At 41.6% G+C, this 22,999-nt stretch overlaps 1 protein-coding gene across 2 annotated transcripts in view; it reads left to right on the forward strand.

Annotated features, from left to right (window-relative positions):
* The window catches only part of PAFAH1B1 (platelet activating factor acetylhydrolase 1b regulatory subunit 1), a 30,438-nt gene that overhangs the window by 3,189 nt on the left and 4,250 nt on the right, over positions 1-22,999 (forward strand). For both annotated transcript variants that reach the window (XM_021415871.1, XM_021415872.1), the window contains exons 2-10: positions 11,098-11,308; positions 13,135-13,219; positions 15,272-15,346; positions 16,390-16,596; positions 18,306-18,474; positions 19,552-19,654; positions 20,391-20,619; positions 22,051-22,152; positions 22,777-22,933. In XM_021415871.1, the coding sequence (XP_021271546.1) occupies positions 11,277-11,308; positions 13,135-13,219; positions 15,272-15,346; positions 16,390-16,596; positions 18,306-18,474; positions 19,552-19,654; positions 20,391-20,619; positions 22,051-22,152; positions 22,777-22,933 (1,159 nt within the window). In that variant the 5' untranslated portion in view covers positions 11,098-11,276. The remainder of the gene's footprint in view (positions 1-11,097; positions 11,309-13,134; positions 13,220-15,271; positions 15,347-16,389; positions 16,597-18,305; positions 18,475-19,551; positions 19,655-20,390; positions 20,620-22,050; positions 22,153-22,776; positions 22,934-22,999) is intronic.

Here is a 22,999-nt window from a genome sequence, read left to right on the forward strand (position 1 = left end):
AGCAATGAGGCTGCTGTTGAATTATTCTGCTGACTGTCTTACCCGGTACCCAAACTTTGTTCAAGACCTCTGTAACCAGCTTCCACTGGGGCTAATTTGTACCCCCTTGTAAAGTATTATGGGAAAACAGCTGGAGAACCCCTGCTTCTCTATAGCTCTAAACTATATTCTGTATGTATGTTACAAAGTTTATATACAACCTTCTGAGTCTTATTCTGGTGTTCATGAACAAGGAAGGTTGGAACTACCGTAGCACAAAGAGGGAGCCCCTCTTAAGCAGTTTGGTTTCAGTCAGGTTTCTCTGCCTTTGTGGCCGCCAGGCCAGCCTCAATCTGATGGCAGAGGCTGTGGGAGGGCTGTTGAAATTTATTCCGAGTGAACACTAGAATAGTTGTTAGCCTGAAAATAAAAGCTGCTTCTGCCTAAATACATGAAACCAAGAGGCAATAGCAGTCAGTTGTTATTACTAACAAATAACAGTTTTGGATTTCACGTAGAGTAGGATTTCCTTGTTTCCCAGCCTAGTATGTAACTTGTGATGGCACTTGAAGGTCTTTCCATGTGTCAGAGCCATGTGTGTTAGTCAAAATGTGTTAGTCCTAGATTTCTTCTGTCATGTTTATTGTAGAGACACGGTGAGTTCTGTGCTTGACCAAAAAGGCAGATTTATTATCAAGTGGTGTCTTAATTCTCCTGTTTCTCATTTAGGAAATAAAATAAAATTGTAACTATCACAGAAGAACTTACCTACTAAAAACTATTCAGTTGAGCATTGCCTGGGTTGAATGACTTTCTTGGAAGCTACTTCATTATAAGGCACAAGGGGAATGGGTTTCACAAAGTGGCTTTTGGATGTTATGAGCAAAGATGCTTGTTAATGGCTGATGTTACTTTTGAGCTATGCTTGGCAGAGTAGGTTATGCCTCAGTTCACACTTCTAAAAATAGGCATTTACACTAATAAGTAATCTTGATCCATCTAAGACTAGTTGCAACTACAACAAGTTATTTCTTCAAAATTCTTACAGTAATTGCTGTCTGAGCCAGCAGATGTGTCCCTGGAAGGTTTGTGCTGTTACTGAAGATGCAGTGGCCTCACTGGAACTGTAGCTGTGTTATGTCAGCTTTACTGTGGTGCCCATAGCTTAAGTTAGGTGTTTGTTTTACATGTGTTATAACTATTTTAGAACAATGTTCTCCTTCATTCCTACAATGTTTAGAGACCCATTGATGAGTATCACGCACCAGAAGCATTTGAAAGAAGCAGAATTTTTTGACCTGCTATAGGCAAACTCTCTCATTTCATCTGTGTATCTGAACAAGACTTTTTAGCCTGTGAGTTGTTTTCAGTGTGAAATGAATAACTTAGATCTAGTTTTAGTCTGGTACTTGCTAGATACTGCAAGTTTACCTCCTGCAGGTGTGTACATCTAGTTTAGCTGTTTAAGGAAGGGCTTTCTCTTAATGCTCGTTGAGGCAGGCCTCTGAGCCTGTACAGTTTCACCTCATGCACTCTATTTGGGGAATTAAATAGATGTGGCTTAGTCTTGCTTCTAGCTGTTTTCCGTGAGGGTGGACTGTGATATCACCGAGCGCTGCCATGGACAGTTACAGAAATTTCAAGGAAACGTTTCTCTACAAAGTAAGTGTATTTGTATCTAGCTGTTGTACCTTTCATCTGTGCTGTGAGGATACAACCCTCTTCAAAGTGAAGTGTGGGTGCAGCATGGCCATACTAAGCAGTATCAAGTGCACTTATGCATGCATAATTAGATATATATGTATAAATAATGTTATGATTTCAAGGTGCATGTTGGTTAATAGATTGAGAAGTATTTTAGCCACTTGTTCCTTACTAGTAGTGCTTCTTTCAAAGCCCAGTAGTTTCATTTGACTGCTTATGGACTTCTAGGTTAGAACTGTGCTAAAATAAATATGGTAAATACATCTTTGGGGTTGTGATTCCGATGGTTTTGGAAGAGCCACCTGGTATTTGTAACCAGTAACTAGCTGCTGCAGTCTTGAAAAGATATTTCCAGTTCCAGGACAGTCCATTGTGCTTGTGGTTTGTAGGTGGTGCTGCAGCAAATGTCTGTCCTGTAATTTTCTCAGATCTGTTGTTAAGTAGGTCCCTGTTCAGTGAGTTCGTAGGTTGGCTTTTCCAAAGCACCTCTTCTTCTCCAGTGCTTGGTGAGTCAGCTGCCATGCCTGCTTCGAGGCAGGGCTAAAGGTAACAGGTTTTATAGTGTGATAGGTTTTATAGTGTGTGATGCTGTGCTGGCTCACATCTCAGATAGCAGTGGCCTTCGTGACTGAGATCACTTACACCATCCCTTTTGTATCGGTTTTACTTGCTCCGTACAAATCTAAGTTCTCTTGGCTTAATTAGACAAATCTAATCTCCTCCATCCCCTGAATGCTTCTGCTTTCATTGGTTGCCTCATGTTTCTGCATGGAGGTAGTTTAATGCTAAAACAGAGGTGTTAAGTGTATCCCTTTTAGCACTAGAGGAAAATCCATTGGAAACATCTAGGCTGTTCACATGTAGATAAATGAATGTTTCTTCCTTATGGAAAGCGTTGGCAGTTGGTCTTGTTCTTAATCCACCTGTGCGGTTTTTTGGGGGCTGAAGAAAAGATCTCTGAACACTTTGGTTTATTTAAATGCTAGCCTCTTTGCAAAGTATGAAGAGGATGATGTCATTAATGAGTGTATGTGTTTTGAAGCAGATGGTGTCTATTAAATCAGCAGTGGTGGAAGTTTTGCGTTCTCACTCACTGGATTTGTAGGCAGCAAGCGGAACCTGGTGCAGGAGAGCTTTGGAGAGGGGCTGTGAGCCCGGAAGCCACCTTCAGCCGTGGGGCTGGGGTCAGAGCTCTGACGTGGGGGAGGCAGTGGCACCTGGTGGAGACGGGTCCTGAGAAAGATCAGGGGCCTTCCAGAAGAACCCCACTTTCATTACATTTGGCACCAGCATCTTGAAAGATTAAGCTCTTCCTTGTAGTAGGATAAGATGTATGTATGACAGTTATGTTTGTATCTCATTTCTCTTGTCCAGCACAGCTGAAGGATGAACAGAGTATTCTCATGATTTGCAGAGTGGAATTGTTTGGATTTTTTGTCATTTTGTGGCTTGCTGTCTCTGAAGCTCTAACGTAAGTGTACCCTCGGGTTTCCTTCCAGTTTTTCTTCATCTTGTGAATGGATTAAATTTATATTATGTTTGTTAACATCCCAATTTGCGGCATAAGAGGCAGGTTTCTAGTGGGCTAATAAATGTGGCTTTGGTCCTGTGAACCATCTGACTACTACTTGATTCTTTAAATCAGAGAAGTGGGAGGGAGAGAACAGAAAGGAACAGAATTCACATCCAGTGCACGATTGCTGGCCAGCTTTGAAAATGGTTCAAAGCACGTAGATCCTTCTCTCAGCAGCTAAGACGAAGTAGCTTAAATAGAGTGTTCCAGTACTGTTACCCTGAAGTGTGTCTGTATAAAGTGATTTTGAAAAATATTTTTTGCTGGAGTCATCCAGATAAGCCATGATAGGAGGTGTCAGTTTCTCCCAACAAGTTTGGGTTAGCAGCTTGAAATGCTTTAGCCTATTGGAATACTTCGTGTCCTCCTCCCCCCAACATAGCAGTGTCACCGCCCTGTCCGACCTCACAGCCTGTCAGGTTTCCAGTGCTGTTCAGTGAAAACCCAGTGGAGGGATAATACGAGTTTAAACCTTACTTTGTGAAAGAATTCCTTGCAATTACTATCGTGGCATGCTGAACTAGCTATGCAGATGTAGGGTGAAAAGCAGAGAAAAGACGAGCCCAGCTCATAACTGAGCTGCTTTTTTGTATTCCTGTGCTCATCCCTGCTGGCTTAGCAGGTGGTTAATTCTAACGTTTCCTACAGTAAGGTGTGTTTGCCACGCTGGAAGAGCAGCTCTGTGGCTGTTGTGATTATACTGTGCTTTTCTGCTGTAACTGGTGGTGTGAGAGTTACAGAGGAAATAAGGAACTGGATGCTTGTTGTGTTATGTTATGTTTTCCTTTCCTATCAAGAGATGGAGACAAACTTCTAAGAAACCTTTTTTAGGTCATAACTTTTATGCCCAAGAAGTATGGATATTACCTCACTTTTAGTTGTATCAACTTTAAATGGCAGCTTCTGTGGAATCTGTTTCTAGAGTTTATCATGGGAAGTATTCTGTGGCTGGAGTTCATAAAGCAGCTTTTTGGCTTTAGAAAAAAAAATCGGTCAGAATTAATCTAGATTAAAAAGAAGTGCTGTGTACTTCATGGAATCTAGCAGTGTAACACAGAGGTGTCCAGCAACTATTAATCTAGTTCTCCCTGAAGGGATTGTAACTAATTGCTAGCAAATACAAATAACCACTTAACACCTCTTGTTAACATGTTTTGAAACAAGATACACTGTTGAAAAACTGTCAGGATCTGATGTGGCTCCGTTGTAACAAGTGACATTGCAAGGAGAGCGGCTGCTGCATTCATGCACAAAAGGGTAGTCCCAACTTGAAAGAATAATCGAATTTCTATCTGATGATATTAAGTAAATTAGTCTTTTGTTGGTTCTGATCTCCTCTACTTCTCTGTGAGTGATTTGCCTTTCACTGGGATTGAAAGATTACCCAGAGAGAGGAAGCAAAACGGACAAAGCAGGAGTTCAGATACGTTAAACTGAGGAGAAAAGGAGAGGTGTTTCCTCCCAGATGGAGTGGAATGCCTTCTGAGGACAGCAGAAACTGCACAACAGTTGAGAGCTTGGCACTGGACATCCAAGGCTATTTGAAGTTTTACCCAGTTTGTTAGAACTTCACTTCATGTTGAGGTTTTAATGTGCAGCCATTTAAATGGGAATAATCTGAAACTGTAGTTGGTTTTGTAATGTAACCATGATTCCACGTACCTTGCTCGCGGTGACTTGCCTGCCCTTCCTGCCGGGAGTGCCTACCATGTGGCATGCGTAGCCTGGCACTGAGAACATGGGTTCAGATTTGTCTCCCTCAAGGAAATTTTCATGCAGATTACTTTAAAAAAAAAAAAAAAGTCTTATAATTGAGTTTGTTAGGATATTAGGGTTCTGCAAACTGCAGGGAATAAGAAATGCTGTTTATGAAGCCCAGCAGTGCCCAGTGCCGCTGGTACAAGTTGGAAAAGCGTTGGCCTGCTTTGTGTCTGATGGTACATTCTCTCTATAATTTATGTCATCTAGGTCTTTTAATTTCAGATTTAATGAGCTACGGTTACATGTTTCGTATATATAGCTTGTGTTTTTGTGGAGAAGTCTGTTCACAGAGCCTAAGCAACGGTCATTAAAACCACAGAAATTTAATTTATTTTGAAGTTTCCAGGGGAGCTATGGACACGTGTCCTGGGATCTGCAGTCCCAGCCGGGGCAGCAGCGGCTGTTGCTGCACTGCAGACGGTGGCAAGGCAGCCAGGGCACACTGCTCGAGCTGGGGAGTGGTGCTGGAACTGATCTGCCTGGTTTGACTTGGACAAATTCAAAAGTGGATGAGAGAGAAACCATAAAATACAGTAGGGATGAATGTACACGTGGGAATTACAGGAGATGGAAGTGTTTATGAATGTGTTAAGCTGATTGTTTTCTGTAGTAGCTAATAAGCGATGCTTCTGTGGGCTCCAGCAGTTAAATTACCAGCCTGGTAAGGACATCAAGCCTGGAGTTCAGGGGGCGAGGCAGGGTGTCGGGGGGTGGTGTGATGGTGGGAGCTCTGGCCTGGATGCTCAGAGGGACTTGGGCCACGTCAGAAGCCTGTGAAATTGCCTTTCTGAATGTTAAAAAGGCCTTATAATAGGTTTCTCTCTGCGTTATTCTTTGCTGCTTTGTTGAGGTGTCTTAACAAACCTGGTTACATCCTACAAATGTATGCAAGGAATGCTGGTTCGGGATGAACTTGGACTAGCTTTCCTGCTGCCTGCCCGTGTGCCACCAGGTGAGGTCTGCGTAGGATCTCACAAAGCTCGGTGCCGTGTGCGGGAGCTGTGCTGCCTGGTGGGATGGTTGGGCTCATCCCCCAGCACCTGCCCCTGGGTTGGATCTTGCTTGTGCTTCAGAGGCTCCGCTGACTGTAGCAAAGCAAGTGTACGCCCAGAATAAAAGATGGAGAGCAGTTATTTGCTATTCGTGTATTTTTTTATTTAAATTGCTATATATATTGTTTCTAAATTAAACATTTGCTTTTTCTCATTGCTAACCTGTAGCGTAGGTGGATCGTATCTCAATCTGGAGTAGTTTTTACTATAAATTGCTCGGAAGAGCAGAAACGGGTATTGTTGGTTGAGGCATTGCACTGCTTGGTCTCAGTCTGTGAGCAGTGTTTTTGACGCAGTTACTGGAAGCTAAGGAAAGGCAATGGAGAGCTTTGAACTGACCTTGCTGATGCAATAACAGAGGGAGATGATAAGGTCGGTTGTAGTTTCACAGTTTGATATCTGTACAAAATGTCTTGTGATGCATTTATGAAGTTGCATGGGCCTCCTAAGCCCTCAGCGTGACCCTCTGCGCACAGCAGCTGAGAAGCTCCTGCCCGTGACTTCCTTCACCTCCATATTTGCATCTCCAGTTTTGTCATAGTACAGCGCGTGCATTACTTTGGGAGAGTGCGTGGTGCCCTGTGGCTCTGAGAGAGAGCCTTCAGATAGGAGCTGTAGCTCTGAGTTATTAGGATTGCTAAGCAAAGACGTAACAACAGTAAAACAAATAATTTGTGTTATTTTCCCTGTTTCACCTGACTTGGAAAGTAATTAATCTATGCAGTATTTAATGGCAAGGATTAGTTGAAGTCCAGAAACACTATTTCAATAGTTGAAACTAAGAGAACGGATGGGTTTTCATTTAGAAAAAAAAAAAGTCTTCAAGCGCGCTTCAACAATTCTCTTTAGTCTTTGTGGCTTTGTAAAGCAGATGATCATACCACAGACCATGATTTGTTATTTCATGACAGGATTTATCACAGAGTGAGGGGTTTGTGACAATCCTTCTCCTGAAAAAGGTTCTTCAGTTAGGAAGTAAAACTTCTTGCGGTATAGGTGGGGTTATTAATAAGAGGTGCATCCTGTTTTGCATTTAATTAGTAGTTATTACTCCATGGATGGCTCTATTAGGCTCAGGCTTCTTTTCCCTGTACTGAATAATACAGAACAAATTAAAAAGAAATCTTTTCTTTCAAAAAAGATCCAGCTCTGTCTTGGCACCACCTTATTCACAGTAAAGTATTGATACTACGTATCACTGATGTCAGGCAAGATGCAGTGAATAGGTTTTTCCCAAGATTTCTCTGTTGAACACTTGTTTCTCTCATCACCAGGGCTGTTTGCAGGTGTGTGTGTAATGCAGCAGTGACTACAAACCTCGATAGGGGGAGGAGGACTGGTTAGTCTTGCTCCACTGAATTGTGCATGTCACAGAGCCCTCGCTAGCCAAGGGAAGGGGCAGTGCTCGTGGACAACATTCGTCTGTTCTCTGCTGTTTCTAAAACAGGTGCATTTCCATCAAGGTGGTAACTTCTGAGCAAATAAGTATGACCTCTTTCCTTGTGTGGTGAACTTCTGGTACTTGCAGATGTCTGCACCACCGTCTATTTTCGTATGAAGTCTGCATCATCACGCTGCTACAGAGCAGTGTCATACTGAGGGCTCAGCTAAGGCAGGTAAGAAGTGCATTCCCCATAAAGGTTGCTTGCTGTGCCACTTGGCTTCTGATGGAAAAAGTCTGAGGATACATTGCTTTGTGAATAGGCATTGTGTTCCTCGGGCTTCCAGTTTGTTTTTCCTCTCGACTCTCAAATTTACAGAGAAATGCTGTGATTGAGCAGTAAGATGGTCTGAACAAAGTGTCTTGAATGCAGCATGAATTCATCCTCTGCATTCTGAGGTTGAGTAGATGAAGCAGCCATCGCTTGGAAGCTGTAGGGGGTGAACCTGGGGGTGGAGGCCCTGAGCCCTTCAGGTGTTTGCCCCTGGCCAGTAATGAAACTCACCTGGAGGCAAACAGGCTGTGATTTTACCTCTGACTGTTACTTTGGCTAACTTGTGACTAGGCCACATCGTATTTCATGGCAGGCTGGAATTTGGAATTTATTTTTCATGAAAGGATTTTGCATGTATTAATATTCAATTGCATTGGCTGCCAGATGATTTCCCGTTCAGTGTCAGGGTGTTCCAATGCTACTTAAAGGACAAGCCCTTCACAAGGCAGCTGGTAGGAAGAGTTAAAGTGCTGTCACTGCAGTTCAGCTTGCAAAGAAAGCCAGGTGTCAGCTTGGTTTCCCATGGCTAGTAGTTCATATTGTTCACTAAAGGGCAGTAAAAACAGCTTTTCTTGCAAAGATTTCTTCTTCAAATTTCTTGGCAGTTTCAAGTGGTAAAAGATATACACAGTAATCTGTTGGCATTTCATAGAAGAACTCAAACCTTGAGTGCTGTGACCTTAACTCTGTTATTGATGGAATAAAAATGGTGGCCAGCTCATGGTGGTTTTCCTGCAAGTACTGACTATCCATAGCTCAGATAGAATTAGAGGAGCCCACTTCTGGAAGCCTTTGGTCATGCTTCTCTGCTGCTCCCCGAGGCCTGTAGAAGTGCAGGTGTTGGTGAAGCGCTCGAACTTTGCCTTTTTCTCGGGAGCCGCAAGCTGGGGGATCTGAGTGGGGCGAGGGCTGAGGAGCAAGGATCCAACCTCTAAATATTGCCACAAATTCCTCAGCCTGTGTTTGATTTATTTTAGATTTTAGACTTTGGCAACCAAATTCCCATGCCTGTTTGTGTCTGGACTGACTGCTGAAATGTGGGATGATTTTAGTGTACCTTCACCTTGCTACTGCAGGAGTGTGCGTGGCCGCTGGAGTTCTTGTGCAATTACAGCAGCTCTGGGCAGAGGAAAGTGTGCCCAGGCGTTAGGAAGCTGCTTCTCACTCAGCATCCAGAGTGACACAATGGGTGGAGGGAGGTGGGCAGGGCTGTCGCTGTCAGCAGCCTGTAAAGCTGCAGCACGGTGTGTGCTGGGAGCACACGGGAAGGGACTGGTGTCAGAGGGAGCTGCAGCGGGGCAGCACTTGGGGGTGTAGGAGGGAGAACTTAGGGTTTCTTTACTGGAAGGGCAGAAACACATTTGTTAGATGGTGGATCAAGGACTACTGTGCAACCTAGTTGGTATTGTTAGGCGTATACTGTAGGTGCGTCTTCTTGAGGCAGTGACAAAATATCGGCGTATCATTTTTACCAGTTACTGTGCCGCTGTTACTATGTGCAATGTTGAGACAGAGTTCACAATAGCAAAGCTCCCTTTTTTCCCTAATGCTGTGGTTTTACTGCAGTTGTAATACTCCAAGCAGTTTCTGGAAATTCCCAGGCTTGTGTTCTGCTGTGTGCTTCTGGGTTAGCGGTTGCCTTGTGCTGCTCTCCTGGCAGTGTTTGTCACAGCGTTGCTATGTTCGTGCTGAAGTACAGAGATCAGCCATTATGAGCCTCTTTTTTTTTTTTCAGCACTTAAATTTATTGCAGCATTGCCCTCTAGAGGGCACTTCTTCTGATCATGTCAATATTTTATTTATATATATAAGCTAGATTTCCATTACTTTATATTCTGTACTCCTGCCTTGTAGTGAAAAAGATGCATCTGTGGAGAGCAGTTGTCTCTTACCTGTCAGGAAATAAGAGACAAGAATACGTGAACTGTTTGATTCCCTTGTCAGAAAGGACGGAACCTGCGCTATCGGCTTTCGGCTGAATTGTTACTGAAATAGCTCTTGGGGAAGGTGTTATGGCAATTAGGGAGTGCTGCTGCCCGAACCCAACAACTTCTTCCTGAAGTCTTTGTATACTGTTGCGTTCGCTCTGTCTCAGTGCTAAAAGCTGGTTGGTGAAACTTGCCTAGCAGCTTTGGTAACTGTGTTATACGCAGCTTCTTGGCCAGTGTGCAGGAAGTGCCCACTTCAGCATTTTTCGTAATCGTGCTTCTTACGAAAGAGTACCTGCAGTGCAGCAGCCAGGAGGCAGAGCTGCTCGAGTGGTTTTATTGCTGTCTGCTAGGCTAAGGTACAACTGTCCAACAGAGGTAGTTTGTACACTGAGAATAGTTAATGTCCCTAGTAATAGCTCGTGTTAAGATTATGTTTGTTACTGAATAAGATAATATATAGTGTTGGAGAGAAATAGGTAATTAAAGAAAGGCCAATTTCTGACTGGTTCTGAACTCAGTGCCGTGGAAACTGCATTGCTCTGTTAACACTGAAGATCTGTTTAAAAATCTCATGTACCCCAAATAAGGGTTAGATTTGATGTATACAGCTAAACTCTGTCAGCACGTGACTAAAAGGAAGGCAGGTATTGCCTCTTCAGAATGATGTTGTTTGGAACTTTTTCTGGTAGTGCTGGTAGGATAGAAAAATGATTTGTGTAATAATCTCCCTGGAAAGTTCACGTGCTGAATTATTGCCATATTCTGTAAGGGCACTGTTTGGGTGAATCCCAGAGGACTGCCTGACGCGGTGCCACAGCTGAGCTGCGGCAACAAACCAGCGCGCTGCTGATGCTGGTTCTGAGCGCTGTGCCGTAGTGCTGCCCTCGGTCCCTTTTGGGAATGTTCTCTTTTTTGCTTAAACTCTACCCCTAAGCTTGGAGAGCGTGTTGAAACTTAACTGAGATAAACCTTGCTGAGCTCAGTTTGGTGAAGCTATAGATCTTCAGACGGTAAAAATCTGGTATAAGGATAGAGGATTTGGGGAGGTAGCTCTTTGGTAGGACTAGTGAGAGCAACAGGTCGGTCATTTGAGGGCTGCGTGTGAAGGTAACTCCTTCAGCTCCCTGTTTCTTGAAGCAGCAATGCTGGAAGAAGGGGGATAGAGAATGTGTACAAGTGTCTCCAGTCTCCTCGGTCCAGACTGGAAAAGTGCTGTGAGGGCAGAACCCAGGCTACCAAAATAAAATTGTGATTACAGATGCAGTTGCTGTATTCCGTCCAGAGTAGTGGTGTGATCTGGGTACATAAATCTGCTCATCAGCTCAGAGTGACTGAATGCTTAATTAAAATAAACTAACAGTGTCTCTTTTTCTTCCTTCTAGATGGATTGAATCTTCTGTGTTGAATGCCTCCTGGTTTTTCTATTGGATTTCCCATCTGGAGAAATACTTGTGCTTTGAGCCACTGTGGCAAACTGAGTTGTGGATCCAGGGCTCCTAAGACTTCAGATCTTGGGGAGGCAGCCACTGCTGAATCACGTTAACCTGATATCACAGCCACAATGGTGCTGTCACAAAGGCAACGAGATGAGCTGTAAGGAACGGTTATTTTTAAGTTTGTCTCATTTTCATTAAGCTTGAACTATTAACTTCCTTTTCAACTGTATTTACATAGAGATTGTGGTTTATTTTATTCATAAACATATGGACCTAGTGTCATTTAGCTTTTGTGTCTCTTGTGCTGTCTGAATACAGCTTCTTTAATTACAAGTTATCTTCAAATTTTGATTATTTTGGATTTCAGTAAGCTCTGGGATTTAAACACATTCAGGATTACAATTATTTATCAATTATCTGAAGTTTTCTTGCAAAACTTCAAAGAGTACAAACATTAATGGAGAGACTGATGTCATGAACTTTAAATAGAAATGGGGAATGACAGAGACTGTGACTGCCTCTGCAGAAGAAGGCAATACTTTGTTTTCACGTATTTTGTATATGGGAAGAAATCTGAAACTTTCACTTGAGATCACAGGGTTGAGTGTCTGAGGGGAGACTGAGTATGTATAATAGATAAGAGAAGAATGTGATTAAAGCCATGGAAAGAATTTTCATGTGGAAAGTATTTTTTCTCAGAAGAAGAATCAATTGCAATGTGTTGACCACGATACGTACAGAATATTTTACAGTGTTCTGCTTTTTCAGATGTTCTTTGTTATATGTTCCAAGGCCTTTCACATAGATGTAGAATACCTATTTTGAGATGTCTGCCTGCTGTGCAAGGGCCCTCCTCTGCATGTGGTGTGTGTTATGGGGAGGGTAGCGCTGAGAGCCAGGAGCAGAGCAGTGCCTCTGGGAGCATGGCCCACACTATAATGAAGTGTACTGACAAGTCATGATGTGGAGGGCTGAGCTTTGGTGGGGTTGCTGGGGAACTGTGAGGGGATGGTTGCATTTGAGTCACTGAGGACTTGGCCTATCTCTTCCACCGTAGCTTGATACTGCTTTCTATAATTCAGAAACAGATGGCATAGTTGTATGAAATGGCATACATCTCAATTTGGAATTAAAAGTAGCCTTTTTATTCCTGTAGAAGCACTGCTATTATTGCTTTTTACTTCAGCTACCAAAGAGATTTAATTTTTTTATTGACTGCCTTATATAGATGGCATTCTGATTTTTGTATTTAAAAAGTTTGTGTGTTGGTTTATGTAAATATTGTAGTCACTGCTTGTTTTCTCTGTGTGTACACATATATACCCATGCACACGCACAGAACGGCTGAGGGCACAGGATCTCAGTCGTCTGCTCAATGCCTGCAGCCTTTCCTTCAGTCTTGTCACTGCAAAAACAAACAAAACTGAAAGATGATGACTGCTTGTTGGAGTCTCAGAATAACATTGAAACTCTGTTCTTTCACGTTATGAGTAGGCCTAGGCCAAATGCATGTTATCTTGAAGGAGAGGTCCAAGACAGATTAGTTCAGCAATAATCTTTGGTCCCAGTGAAGAGTATTTTGAAGAAAAATGTGAAATTGGGAGCACCGTATGTTTTGGTCACATGCAGTATCCTTTCCTGTAATCTAACTAAAATTACTGTATCATCCTGAGAAACAAAGCTAGGACTTGTTCTCTCAAGCAGAGTGTTTTTGCTCATGTTTCACTGAAGTAGAATTTGGTGAATGCTGTTAAGTACTGCGGGCTGTTCTTCTCAATGTAGTCTTCTTTCAGAGATAAAGCCTCAACCTAGCATGTACACGTAGTTGTCATTTTTTGTATCTGCTGTAGGTTTTATGTGCTGTACAGATTGATAAGTGTATTCATGCTACTCCAATATTGGGTAAAGTAAAAGAAAAAGGTGATTTTCTTCTTTCTCGTATCTCAAGGCTAAAGATACTGTTATTGATTCTGTGTTTTTTAGAAATCGAGCAATAGCAGATTACCTTCGCTCTAATGGCTATGAAGAGGCATATTCAGTTTTTAAAAAGGAAGCTGAGTTAGATGTGGTGAGTTCAAACAAAATTCTTCGTGTATGTGTTAAGTAAAGAGTTTATGACTTTGTAGTATTTGCATCCGTTGTGAATATGTATGCCTGTTATCTACGTGTTAGCTCATGCAGTTAGAGCTGGTGGTGGTACACGTACACCTGCATAGCTTGTTTTAGGATAAAATTAGAACACAATTGTCAGATGGCTTAAAGACTTCTGAGTAAAACTCTATCTTCTACTCATGACTGAGCTGTAGTCTTAATCTTACTTTCTGTCTGGCTACCTCTCATTTGTACGGTGATCCTGAGAGGGCCTAGATCCTTCAAGATGAAAGGTACTGGAAAGCAAAGTTTATAAAAGGCAATGTGAAGGTATAAGGAAGATGATAAAGACTGCTAAAAAAAAAAAAAGACATGGAGTTACTAAAATGAGTCCGGTGAAAGACAAGGAAGATGAGTAAAGGAACAGAATATCTTCCACACAAGCTGCAAGAGGCTGGGGCTGTTTAGCCTTGAGAAGAGGAGGCTCAAGGGAGATCTTATGTTGTTTGTAAATACCTGATGGGAGAGTGTAAAGAAGACAGAACTAGGCTCTGCTCGGTGACAGAGCAAGAGCCAGCAGGCAGAAACTGAAACATAGAAATTCCATCTGAATTTAGTATGAAACTTTGAAAACAAAACCTTTTCACTGAACTGTGGAACAGGCTCAAATGTTGTGGAGTCTGTCCCTAGAAATATTCAGTAAGCGTGTGGACGTAGTTCTGAGCAGTTCCAGCTGACTTTGCTTTGAGTGACAGGGTTTGTACTTTGCTGAGGTTGGAAAAGACCTCTTGAGATCACCTATTCTCTTCTTCGTGCTCAGAAGAATGTATTTAACACATCTGGTTTCTCTTCCTGCTGTTGTGTACCTCCCTCCTCCCTGTTGTTAGCTCATTTCCTTAATCATGTTTATTCTTATCACAAAATTCTACGTAAAAGCATAAACTTTCTGCGGTACAAAAATAAGAAAGCTGAAAACTGTTCTCTTGTCATGAGACCTGAAATAGTATAAGACTGTACAGCTTTGGAGGCCAATTCCTCATGGTAATGTTTTTGATACAGGAAGGCAAAATAGGATTGTTTCTGTTTTCTGTCTTTATCACACAGAGCAAGTAGTGGAAGTCTGTTTTGTGACTGCATTTGGGTCAGTAGTTAAACCATTACCTGCAACTGCTGCACGCATACTAGTTGCTTAATGTTGTAGTAGGAGGGCAAGGCTAAAGAGTTAATAGAAGCTGGTCAGCTCTGGCAAGCAGTTCTCTGTCAGGCTGGAGAGATGCTAGTGACATGGACCAGTCATTTCTTACAACTTAAGGTTTGAACTTGTCATTTACTTGTGTTTCATTGCAGCTTGCATCTCTGGAGATAGCTGGGTTGAGTAGTAAACTCGATGAGGTGACACTTAATAGATCCTTCTCTTTGTTGGAATTGTTGTGGTGTTCTTTTCCCCAGATCCTTTGCTGAAGTATAACATCTTCTAGCAGAGAAGTCTAAGTATCTAATAAATAAGTAGAGATTACAAATTGGAGTACTTAACATTGAAATTCCTAATACCATTCCCTTATTTGCTCGTATCTATCAACCTATTTAAATCTCCTCTTCCCCGAGGTTAAAAAGGCAGTTTAAATAGGCTAGGTCGTCCTATTTCGATAGAAAAATGGAGTTGCTTGAAGTTCTGTGTGACTTTCTTACAAGACGAATCTGAATCAGATGAGATTGTACTAAAATGACGAAAAGCAAAGGGGAGTAGTCTTTTGCTGGAACATCAGTTGCTTGCTGTTGCTCCTCAGTTACTCCTTGAAGCCCAAACGAGAAAAATATTTAGAGGATGAAAATGATCCATCATTAGTGGTTCATTAGAGTTACAAAAGTAGTGCTGATCTTTCCAATATCTGGGGTGGTGCTCGGGTCGGTGTGGCAGGCTGCTGCAGTTGCTGGGGTGTAGCGATGCTGCGTGAGCCGACTTCAGGCTTGTCTGAGAGCTTTGAGTAACTAGAACTTACTGATTTCTTTAAATACTCCTCCTACCCAGAATGAAGAGTTAGATAAGAAGTATGCCGGACTTCTGGAGAAAAAATGGACATCGGTTATAAGATTACAAAAGAAGGCAAGTAGAGATCTGATAGATTTACTTGTATAAAAAGCTATAACCAAGAGCAGGCATTCATCACTGAACAGAATATTACATTTTTTCCTTCTCAGACAAATGCAGGGTTTAGAAAATACCTCAAAGATTAATTTGGATGATTTGAGCAGGGAAAATAGCTATGTCCCTGTTGCAGAAAGTCGTTGTCCATCTTAGTGCTAGCAGAAACATCCCCCCAGTTTCTTTAAGAACATTTATTTACTTCAGTTTATGGGTTGTATGTACAATTTGAGGCAGAAAAGGAAAGATGTGCCCTAAGGCAGTCTGTGAATGGGAAGACTGAATAATTGTCTCCAGAAGGCTTAACTTGGTTGGAAATAACGCGTGCTGCTGATGTCTTTGGCCATTACATTAAAGGGAAGAAGCCATTAACTCCGATGCACTACAGCATGTGATTCTTCAGCAAATGGACGGTACAAAACTCTTTTTAGTAATGCTGCAGTGGGTCTGGAGGGTATTAAAAGCCTTAAAAATCAAAGTGTACCAACAATAACAGCTGATCCATTATAGAGGTCAGTATACCTAAGATTTTATCACGTGTTCAGTTTCTCTGCTGTTGGTTAACACGCATGCCATCTCAGGGATACAAAAAAGCAAATTACAGTAGTAGGATACATTTTTGTTAACAAAAACTCCCTCAGTGGTTCATCAGAAGTGCCAAATAAGCAGGAAGCACGCACAAAAAACCTTACCTTTTTAAGTCAGTTGCCCATACATCTTTGCACAGTATTTAGGTGATATGTTTTGGTGGAACTTTATTTTCTTCCCAGAAGTGTTTGGGAAGTTGGAGGAGAATAAGTGCTTGATTTAGGTCTGTTTTTTATTTTATTTTAATTATAAATATCAGCTATATAGTGTGTTGTTAATTGGTTTGGATCTGTGCAGTCTGTGCTTTATTGTGAATTTGGAAGCCTATTGGTGTTTGGGGTACTAATAACCATAGATGACATAGGTATTGGTGTAAGGCTATACATTAACGTTCTCTTTAAAATCCATAAACTCAGGTAATGGAATTAGAATCGAAGCTGAATGAAGCTAAGGAAGAATTTACATCAGGTGGACCTCTTGGTCAGAAACGAGACCCTAAGGAGTGGATTCCTCGTCCTCCAGAGAAGTATGCTTTGAGTGGACATAGGAGTCCTGTCACTCGAGTAATTTTCCATCCAGTTTTCAGTGTTATGGTTTCTGCTTCAGAGGATGCCACAATAAAGGTATGTGCTTGCTGGAGAGAATTACAGCATATCAGAACGTAGCACGAGTATTTCGTGGTGGATGTGTGTTGTACTGATGAAAGATTGCTTCAGATTCTGCCTTAACTTCAGTAGGGACAGTTATTTCAAATGTGATTCCTGATATAATATATGGATTTTGGTTTATGCTGGTCTGGTTAATATCTGCAAGTATGTTTTCCTGTGACTTGAGAAAAAATACTTAAGCTACTGTGGATTAGGGACTGGAAAAATAAATGGTGAAGGGAATGCATTTTGACTGCTCAGTGAGGAGTGGCACAGAGAGCGTACGGAGATGAGAGGGAGGAAGACAGTTACCTCAACTCATCTAAGGCTTAGTTAGAGTGGTTATGTAGCTGCATTCTTAACTGAAAAGTGGTTCTTCCCATTTATTTTAAATGGCACGTGCAAGTCCCATGAAGTTGCTTTGACTTTCAGGAGAGACTTCTAGTAATTCTAATGATCTTCACGCACCTTTATTGCAGTGTACAGTGACAGGAACAGATTTGTTGTAGTAGGCAAGTAGTTTCTCATTTTAGCACCCAGTAAAGATGTAATTGTGCATTTTGTTGCTCTCTGAATGTCACTGTTTAAGAGAAACTGCCATCTGTGCTGCTTTGAAAACTATTTGGAAAAGTGCTGTCCTGACAAAGGTTGAAAAGTGTTGAAAGTAATGTGCTTAGAAATGCGAGTTGTTCCAACAGTGACTGCCTGTTGGAGAAGGTTTAAAAAGTGGCAATCAGATACAGTTAAGGAGAAACCCTTAAGCTGTTGTTTCTGTGGCAGACAGGAAGCGTCAAGGACTGGTTTTTTCTTTTTTCTTGAAGCAGACTGGGTCATCTGAAACAGCGACAGCTCTCTGCTTGTTGGATGCTTCAGAGGAGCCTGGCTAGCTTGGTTGTGTCTTTGCTCGTATGGATACAGTGGATGAATTTCCGTACTGTTGAAATCAAGCTGCGTAGCATAATTTGACAGTTCCATTCCCAGTGATTGAAATGTGCTGGGGATGCTGGATTCTTTTGTTGTTGATGGTGGGCCTTTTTGTTTTATTCGGGATATAATTCAAAATGAAATGCCTGATTTTGTGCTTGGAGACCCACAATACAGTCTGTAGGAGTTTGTTTTGTTTCAAAGGCTTTTGTTTGTGGTTAGATGGTAGAAGACTAATTTAATTAGGAGGTGAGAATGGGACTTCATGCTATCTTGCAGTTATTAACTGCAGGCAGTTGTTTACTCTTTGCCAAATTCTGTAATCTCGCTAGTACATGTATGTCAGACTCCTAGTTGTGGTTTGGGTTCTCATCCCTAAACTGGTACATTCTGATTATTGCCCTGCAGTAGACCAAATATTTGTTGTTTGATTCTGAAGCAGTGAATAGTTTCTGAAACCACAGTAAAGCCACGAGAAAGGAGCGGGGGAGTTGTTGGAGGTGGTTCTCCCACTAACTGAAAACAGGCATGTACCAGAGCTGAGGAAACAATATAGGAAGATGTATAGGATATATAGGTAATGATCATACTAGAACAGTGCTTATTTTACTATGCCACTAGGCTTTTTTAGGTCTTTCTTTGTCTCTTGCTCATTTAATTATTGAATAAGGTGCCAGACTGATTTGGAGAGTGCAAATGTAAGACTGGAGAATACAGTGAGTAATATGTTACTGTTAACAGATTTTCTGTTTGCTTGTCAGGTGTGGGATTATGAGACAGGAGACTTCGAACGAACCCTTAAGGGTCATACAGACTCTGTGCAAGATATTTCTTTTGATCACACTGGCAAACTGTTGGCCTCCTGTTCTGCTGATATGACCATTAAGCTATGGGATTTCCAGGGCTTTGAGTGCATCAGAACTATGCATGGTAAGGTTTAAAAGAAATTAACAGTCTGTAAAGTGGAGGGGTGGTATTGTTCTGTGTTGTTTTGGTTTTTATGAATGAAGAAAACTGCAGATGTGGAAAGGGGAAATAAACCAGAGTTTCCCTCGAAAGAAAGAGGGGGTATTTTAATGCTTGAAGTGTTCTGTAAATGGAGTACATGTTCAGTGTCCGTGGAATGAAATAGCGTCTCAGATCTGCTATGCACGATGCTGTGGGAAAACACCCTGTAATAATACTGAAATGAAATGGCAAATACAGAGGAGCTGAGCACTGAAAATGAAATGCTTACTAGATAACAAAACTGTACTGTCAAACCACTAGAAAGCTGTCTTCATCTGTACCCCTCTGTTTCCCGAATGTGCTGATTTGAGAAGGAAACAGGATGGAAAGTGTTCTCAATGTACTGTGCAGTCTTTTGCTTCAGATTTGTCTGATTTCAGATGAGTGTACCCATTGCATTAGACTCAAAAGCCATAGGGGAAAAAATGGGGAAGTAAAACAACCACCGGATAGATTCAGTTATTGACAGCAACTCTTTGTTTTATGGCTTTGATATAAAAACGTCTTTATACTGCTTATCTCTCTTACATCATCATGTAGAAGTGATGAGCAGTAACAATGTGTGAGATTTTTGTAAGAATAAGCACACACACACCCCAAAGAAGAAGACCTCTTTTCCTTTGAAACACCATCTGAGTGGTGCATCATAACACTGTGATCAGACTGACCCGATAATTTCAAATACAGCCATAGTAGCTGCCAGCTTTGGCAGCTGTTACAAAGCAAGTGTTGCTCGCAGTGGTAAATGTCTGATTTTAAAACCTGAAAGACATTTTTGAAATAATCCTAAAAGTTGCTCAGTGGATGGACTGCGTAGTTTCTGAAAATATAAATGATTCTTTTGTGAAACTTCAGGTTTGTGCTCAATGATTATTCCATACAGCATGCTAAAGGCTTCTGCTGTAGCTACTTGGCCTGCTATTCATTCATTTTGATCCTGTATGCTCTGTAAAAATAATATTACAGTACCGCTTAATAGAAGTTTGCTTTTCCTTTTAGGTCATGATCATAATGTTTCTTCGGTAGCCATCATGCCCAATGGAGATCATATAGTTTCTGCCTCGAGGGATAAAACTATCAAAATGTGGGAAGTCCAGACAGGGTGAGTGCAGTCCTGGGTGAACATCACAGCCTAAAGAAAACATGCAAAAAAAAAAATGCTTCTTAATAGGAAATGTACCACGTGCACCTTGAATGTCAGCAAGACACTTTTTTTTTTAGTTAAGATATGCTGTCGTACCCTTCACAGACATAAATGGAAGGATTCTGCCTTAAGTCATTAAGCACAGGGTTTTAGTAGCCACCAATTAAAAGTATCTGGCTTTATCTTTCTGGGAGCTATGCAGGTATGGCACTGTAACTCAAGACCAGGTGGGAATATAGTGACTAAGAGCAAATTTGAAGGGAATGTGACAGGTGGAAGGAGGAATCTGTTCTATTTCTTGACACAGGAGGAAATTTTTTGGCGTTACGGTTTGTTTCATTATTCAGTAGTGATCTGAATTCTCTGATCCATCCATTTTCTCCGGGTTGGTGTGAAGGCTATCTGAATGATTTGTAAATCTCTACATGTTCTTAAAATACCTATTTAAGTTGGAATGTCAACAGCCTCCTGTTTTCTCCCTTAAAAAGTATTTGCTGGCTCTTAACTGTTTGTTCTTTTCCATACAAACTTCCTACCCATGAACTGCTTTATGGCCTTGTACATCAGCCGGGACTGATGTGCCTGCTGAAGCTTAACTTCTGAGAGCAGGTCAAGTGTCCTGAAATTTCTAAGGCGTGCATAGTGGTTTTATTGCAGTGCTAATAAATCATGCTGTATTTCTCTGTTTTAATAGTTACTGTGTGAAGACTTTCACGGGTCACAGAGAATGGGTGCGCATGGTGCGGCCTAACCAGGATGGCACCTTAATTGCCAGTTGTTCTAATGACCAGACAGTGCGTGTTTGGGTGGTAGCAACAAAGGAATGCAAAGCTGAGCTCCGAGAGCATGAGCATGTGGTAGAATGCATTTCCTGGGCTCCCGAGAGCTCATACTCCACCATATCAGAAGCTACAGGATCAGAGGTAACGTTTCCAGTGCTAATAAGTATTTAACTTATAAGTTTTGTTCTCCCTGCACTTGGCAGGCATAGCAGGTGTTTTGAGTGTTGATTGCTGTGTTTTTTTTTGCTGCTTTTACTTGTTGCATCATTAATCCCCCATCTTGGCTTTGTAGGTGCTGTGCTCTTGTGTTTTAACAGTAGAGCCCTACCTATGCACTACTGAAAGGGAAGTTTAGAGAGGGGCTCTGTTTCTGAGAAGGTTGAGAGTTGGACCACGCTGACACACTTCCACAAAGCAATGTGAAAGGCAGCTCAGCTAGCATAATGTGAACATTATGAGGATACCTGGCAATGAAAGGTGTGAGGAGGGGAATAGCAAGTTAAAAATGCAGAAATGAAGCTGCCTTGCATGTAATTCAAAATGCTGTTGAAATTAAATTAAGCTTTGACCTCAATTTCCTATTGTACAAAGTTAACGATATGAGGAAGCATTCCTGAAGGTCCCCATTGGTATGGTCATGGATACACATTCTTTGGCTTGGTTACTAAATCCTGAAGAAAGGCTTACCAGAGGGCCACACAAACTTCCTTCTATGGATGACAAAGTGTAGAATAATTTCAATCTTAAAAAAAAAAAAAAAACAACTGTGAAAAACATTTCTACCCTGCACAAAAAGAAGACAGCTACTCAAGGAGAAAAGTATATACACTGGAGGCAGGAACTTGTCTACTCACAGGCTTAACAGATTATTTCAGTCAAATTTTCCTTGTGTCCTTAAGAGATCCTTACAATCTTTTAATTAAAAGTAATGAAAAGTAAATTCCAAATGTTTACTTCCTCATGCAGTGGTAATGATCTGAAGTGGTGTCTCTCCTGCCCTCTGCTGTTCTGATTGACTGTTTGCATCACACTGTAGTACTTGGCTTTGAGCAAGAAGCAAGTTAACGTTAACTTCACAGTTTAAAGATTTCAGGTTGTGGGAAATGAGTGCCTGGTTCCTACTCTTGAATGGCTAAAAACAGAAATAATTTCAGAGTAGGGACTTACCAAAACTGTTGAACTTCCTTCTTTACTTTATATAAAGGTCGACAGCATAAAGGTATGTCTGAACTTCATGCGCTTTTGTCCTGAGATGTGTGACTCTACTTGAACTGTATCTACTGGTATATTTGAAGGAGATGTCTTGCAGGTGGAAAGCCTGGATTCAAAGTATTTTATTTGTCTTGGTATATCAGCAGGACATCAACAATCTGTTGAAATAGTTTTAATTCCTTTCTTTTTTCCATACTACTAGTAACAAAATGCATGTGAATCCCAGCCTTGGCACTGTGTGTTTATTAGCTGTTAGTTATCATACAATCTAATCTTTCTAAGAAGAAACAGCACTTAGGATCTGCTTTCTCCCCTTTCTACCTCTGTATGTGCCATAACTGAAAACATAATTTTCTGTAGACTAAGAAGAGTGGTAAGCCTGGGCCGTTTCTGCTGTCTGGATCCAGAGACAAGACCATTAAGATGTGGGACATCAGCACTGGCATGTGCCTTATGACACTTGTAAGTTCGTTGGTGTTTTTCTTTGGTGATAGCTGTGTGTGTAACACCAGCTGTGCTGGAGTGAGCTATCTTACATGTTTGTTTTGAAGAGGAGCTAGAGTTGTTGAAATGAGACATGCACTGGAAATGCAGTTCTCATGGCTTCTGTATTCCAACTTTTGTTGCTAAGAAATACTAAATCTCAAAATACGTAGTATAAATGCAGGAGTACTGTGGTGTACTTCTTTGAAAGGAACTTGGTTTCCCATGGAATTGCTGGTAATCATCTGAATTTTGTCTTCAGTAAAACGTTGTGTTCTTTCAGTCTGGTGGTCCTGCAGGCTGTTTTCCAGCCTGTGTTCGGACCAAACAAGCCGTTAGCGCTGGGGGTGAGGAGCAGGATCAGTGCAGATCACGTGGGAACTCCTGTTTGCCTTCAAGGACAGGAACTCACATTGTTGGTAGTGCTGATAAAGATGTAATAATAGAAACTGAAGATAAACTTTGAATTCCAGCAGTTTTAGAAAGCTAAATGCTGTCACTACAGGCAAAGGGCACAGAGTTACTCAGCTTGCCGTAGCATGAATTGTAGTCTGTTCAGCCTTAAAACATGCCTCTGCTCACTGATGTCTCCTTGTGCATAAGGTGGGCCATGATAACTGGGTACGTGGCGTTCTGTTCCATTCTGGGGGAAAGTTTATTTTGAGCTGTGCTGATGACAAGACTCTACGTGTCTGGGACTTCAAGAACAAACGATGCATGAAAACCCTCAATGCGCACGAACACTTTGTTACCTCTTTGGGTATGTATTGTTCCTCAGTACTTGCTGCCAAGTACAGAACCAGAGAGACAAGTTCTTCTGCATCTT

This window comes from Numida meleagris, chromosome 18 (assembly GCF_002078875.1).
Source record: "Numida meleagris isolate 19003 breed g44 Domestic line chromosome 18, NumMel1.0, whole genome shotgun sequence".
Taxonomy (NCBI): domain Eukaryota; kingdom Metazoa; phylum Chordata; class Aves; order Galliformes; family Numididae; genus Numida; species Numida meleagris.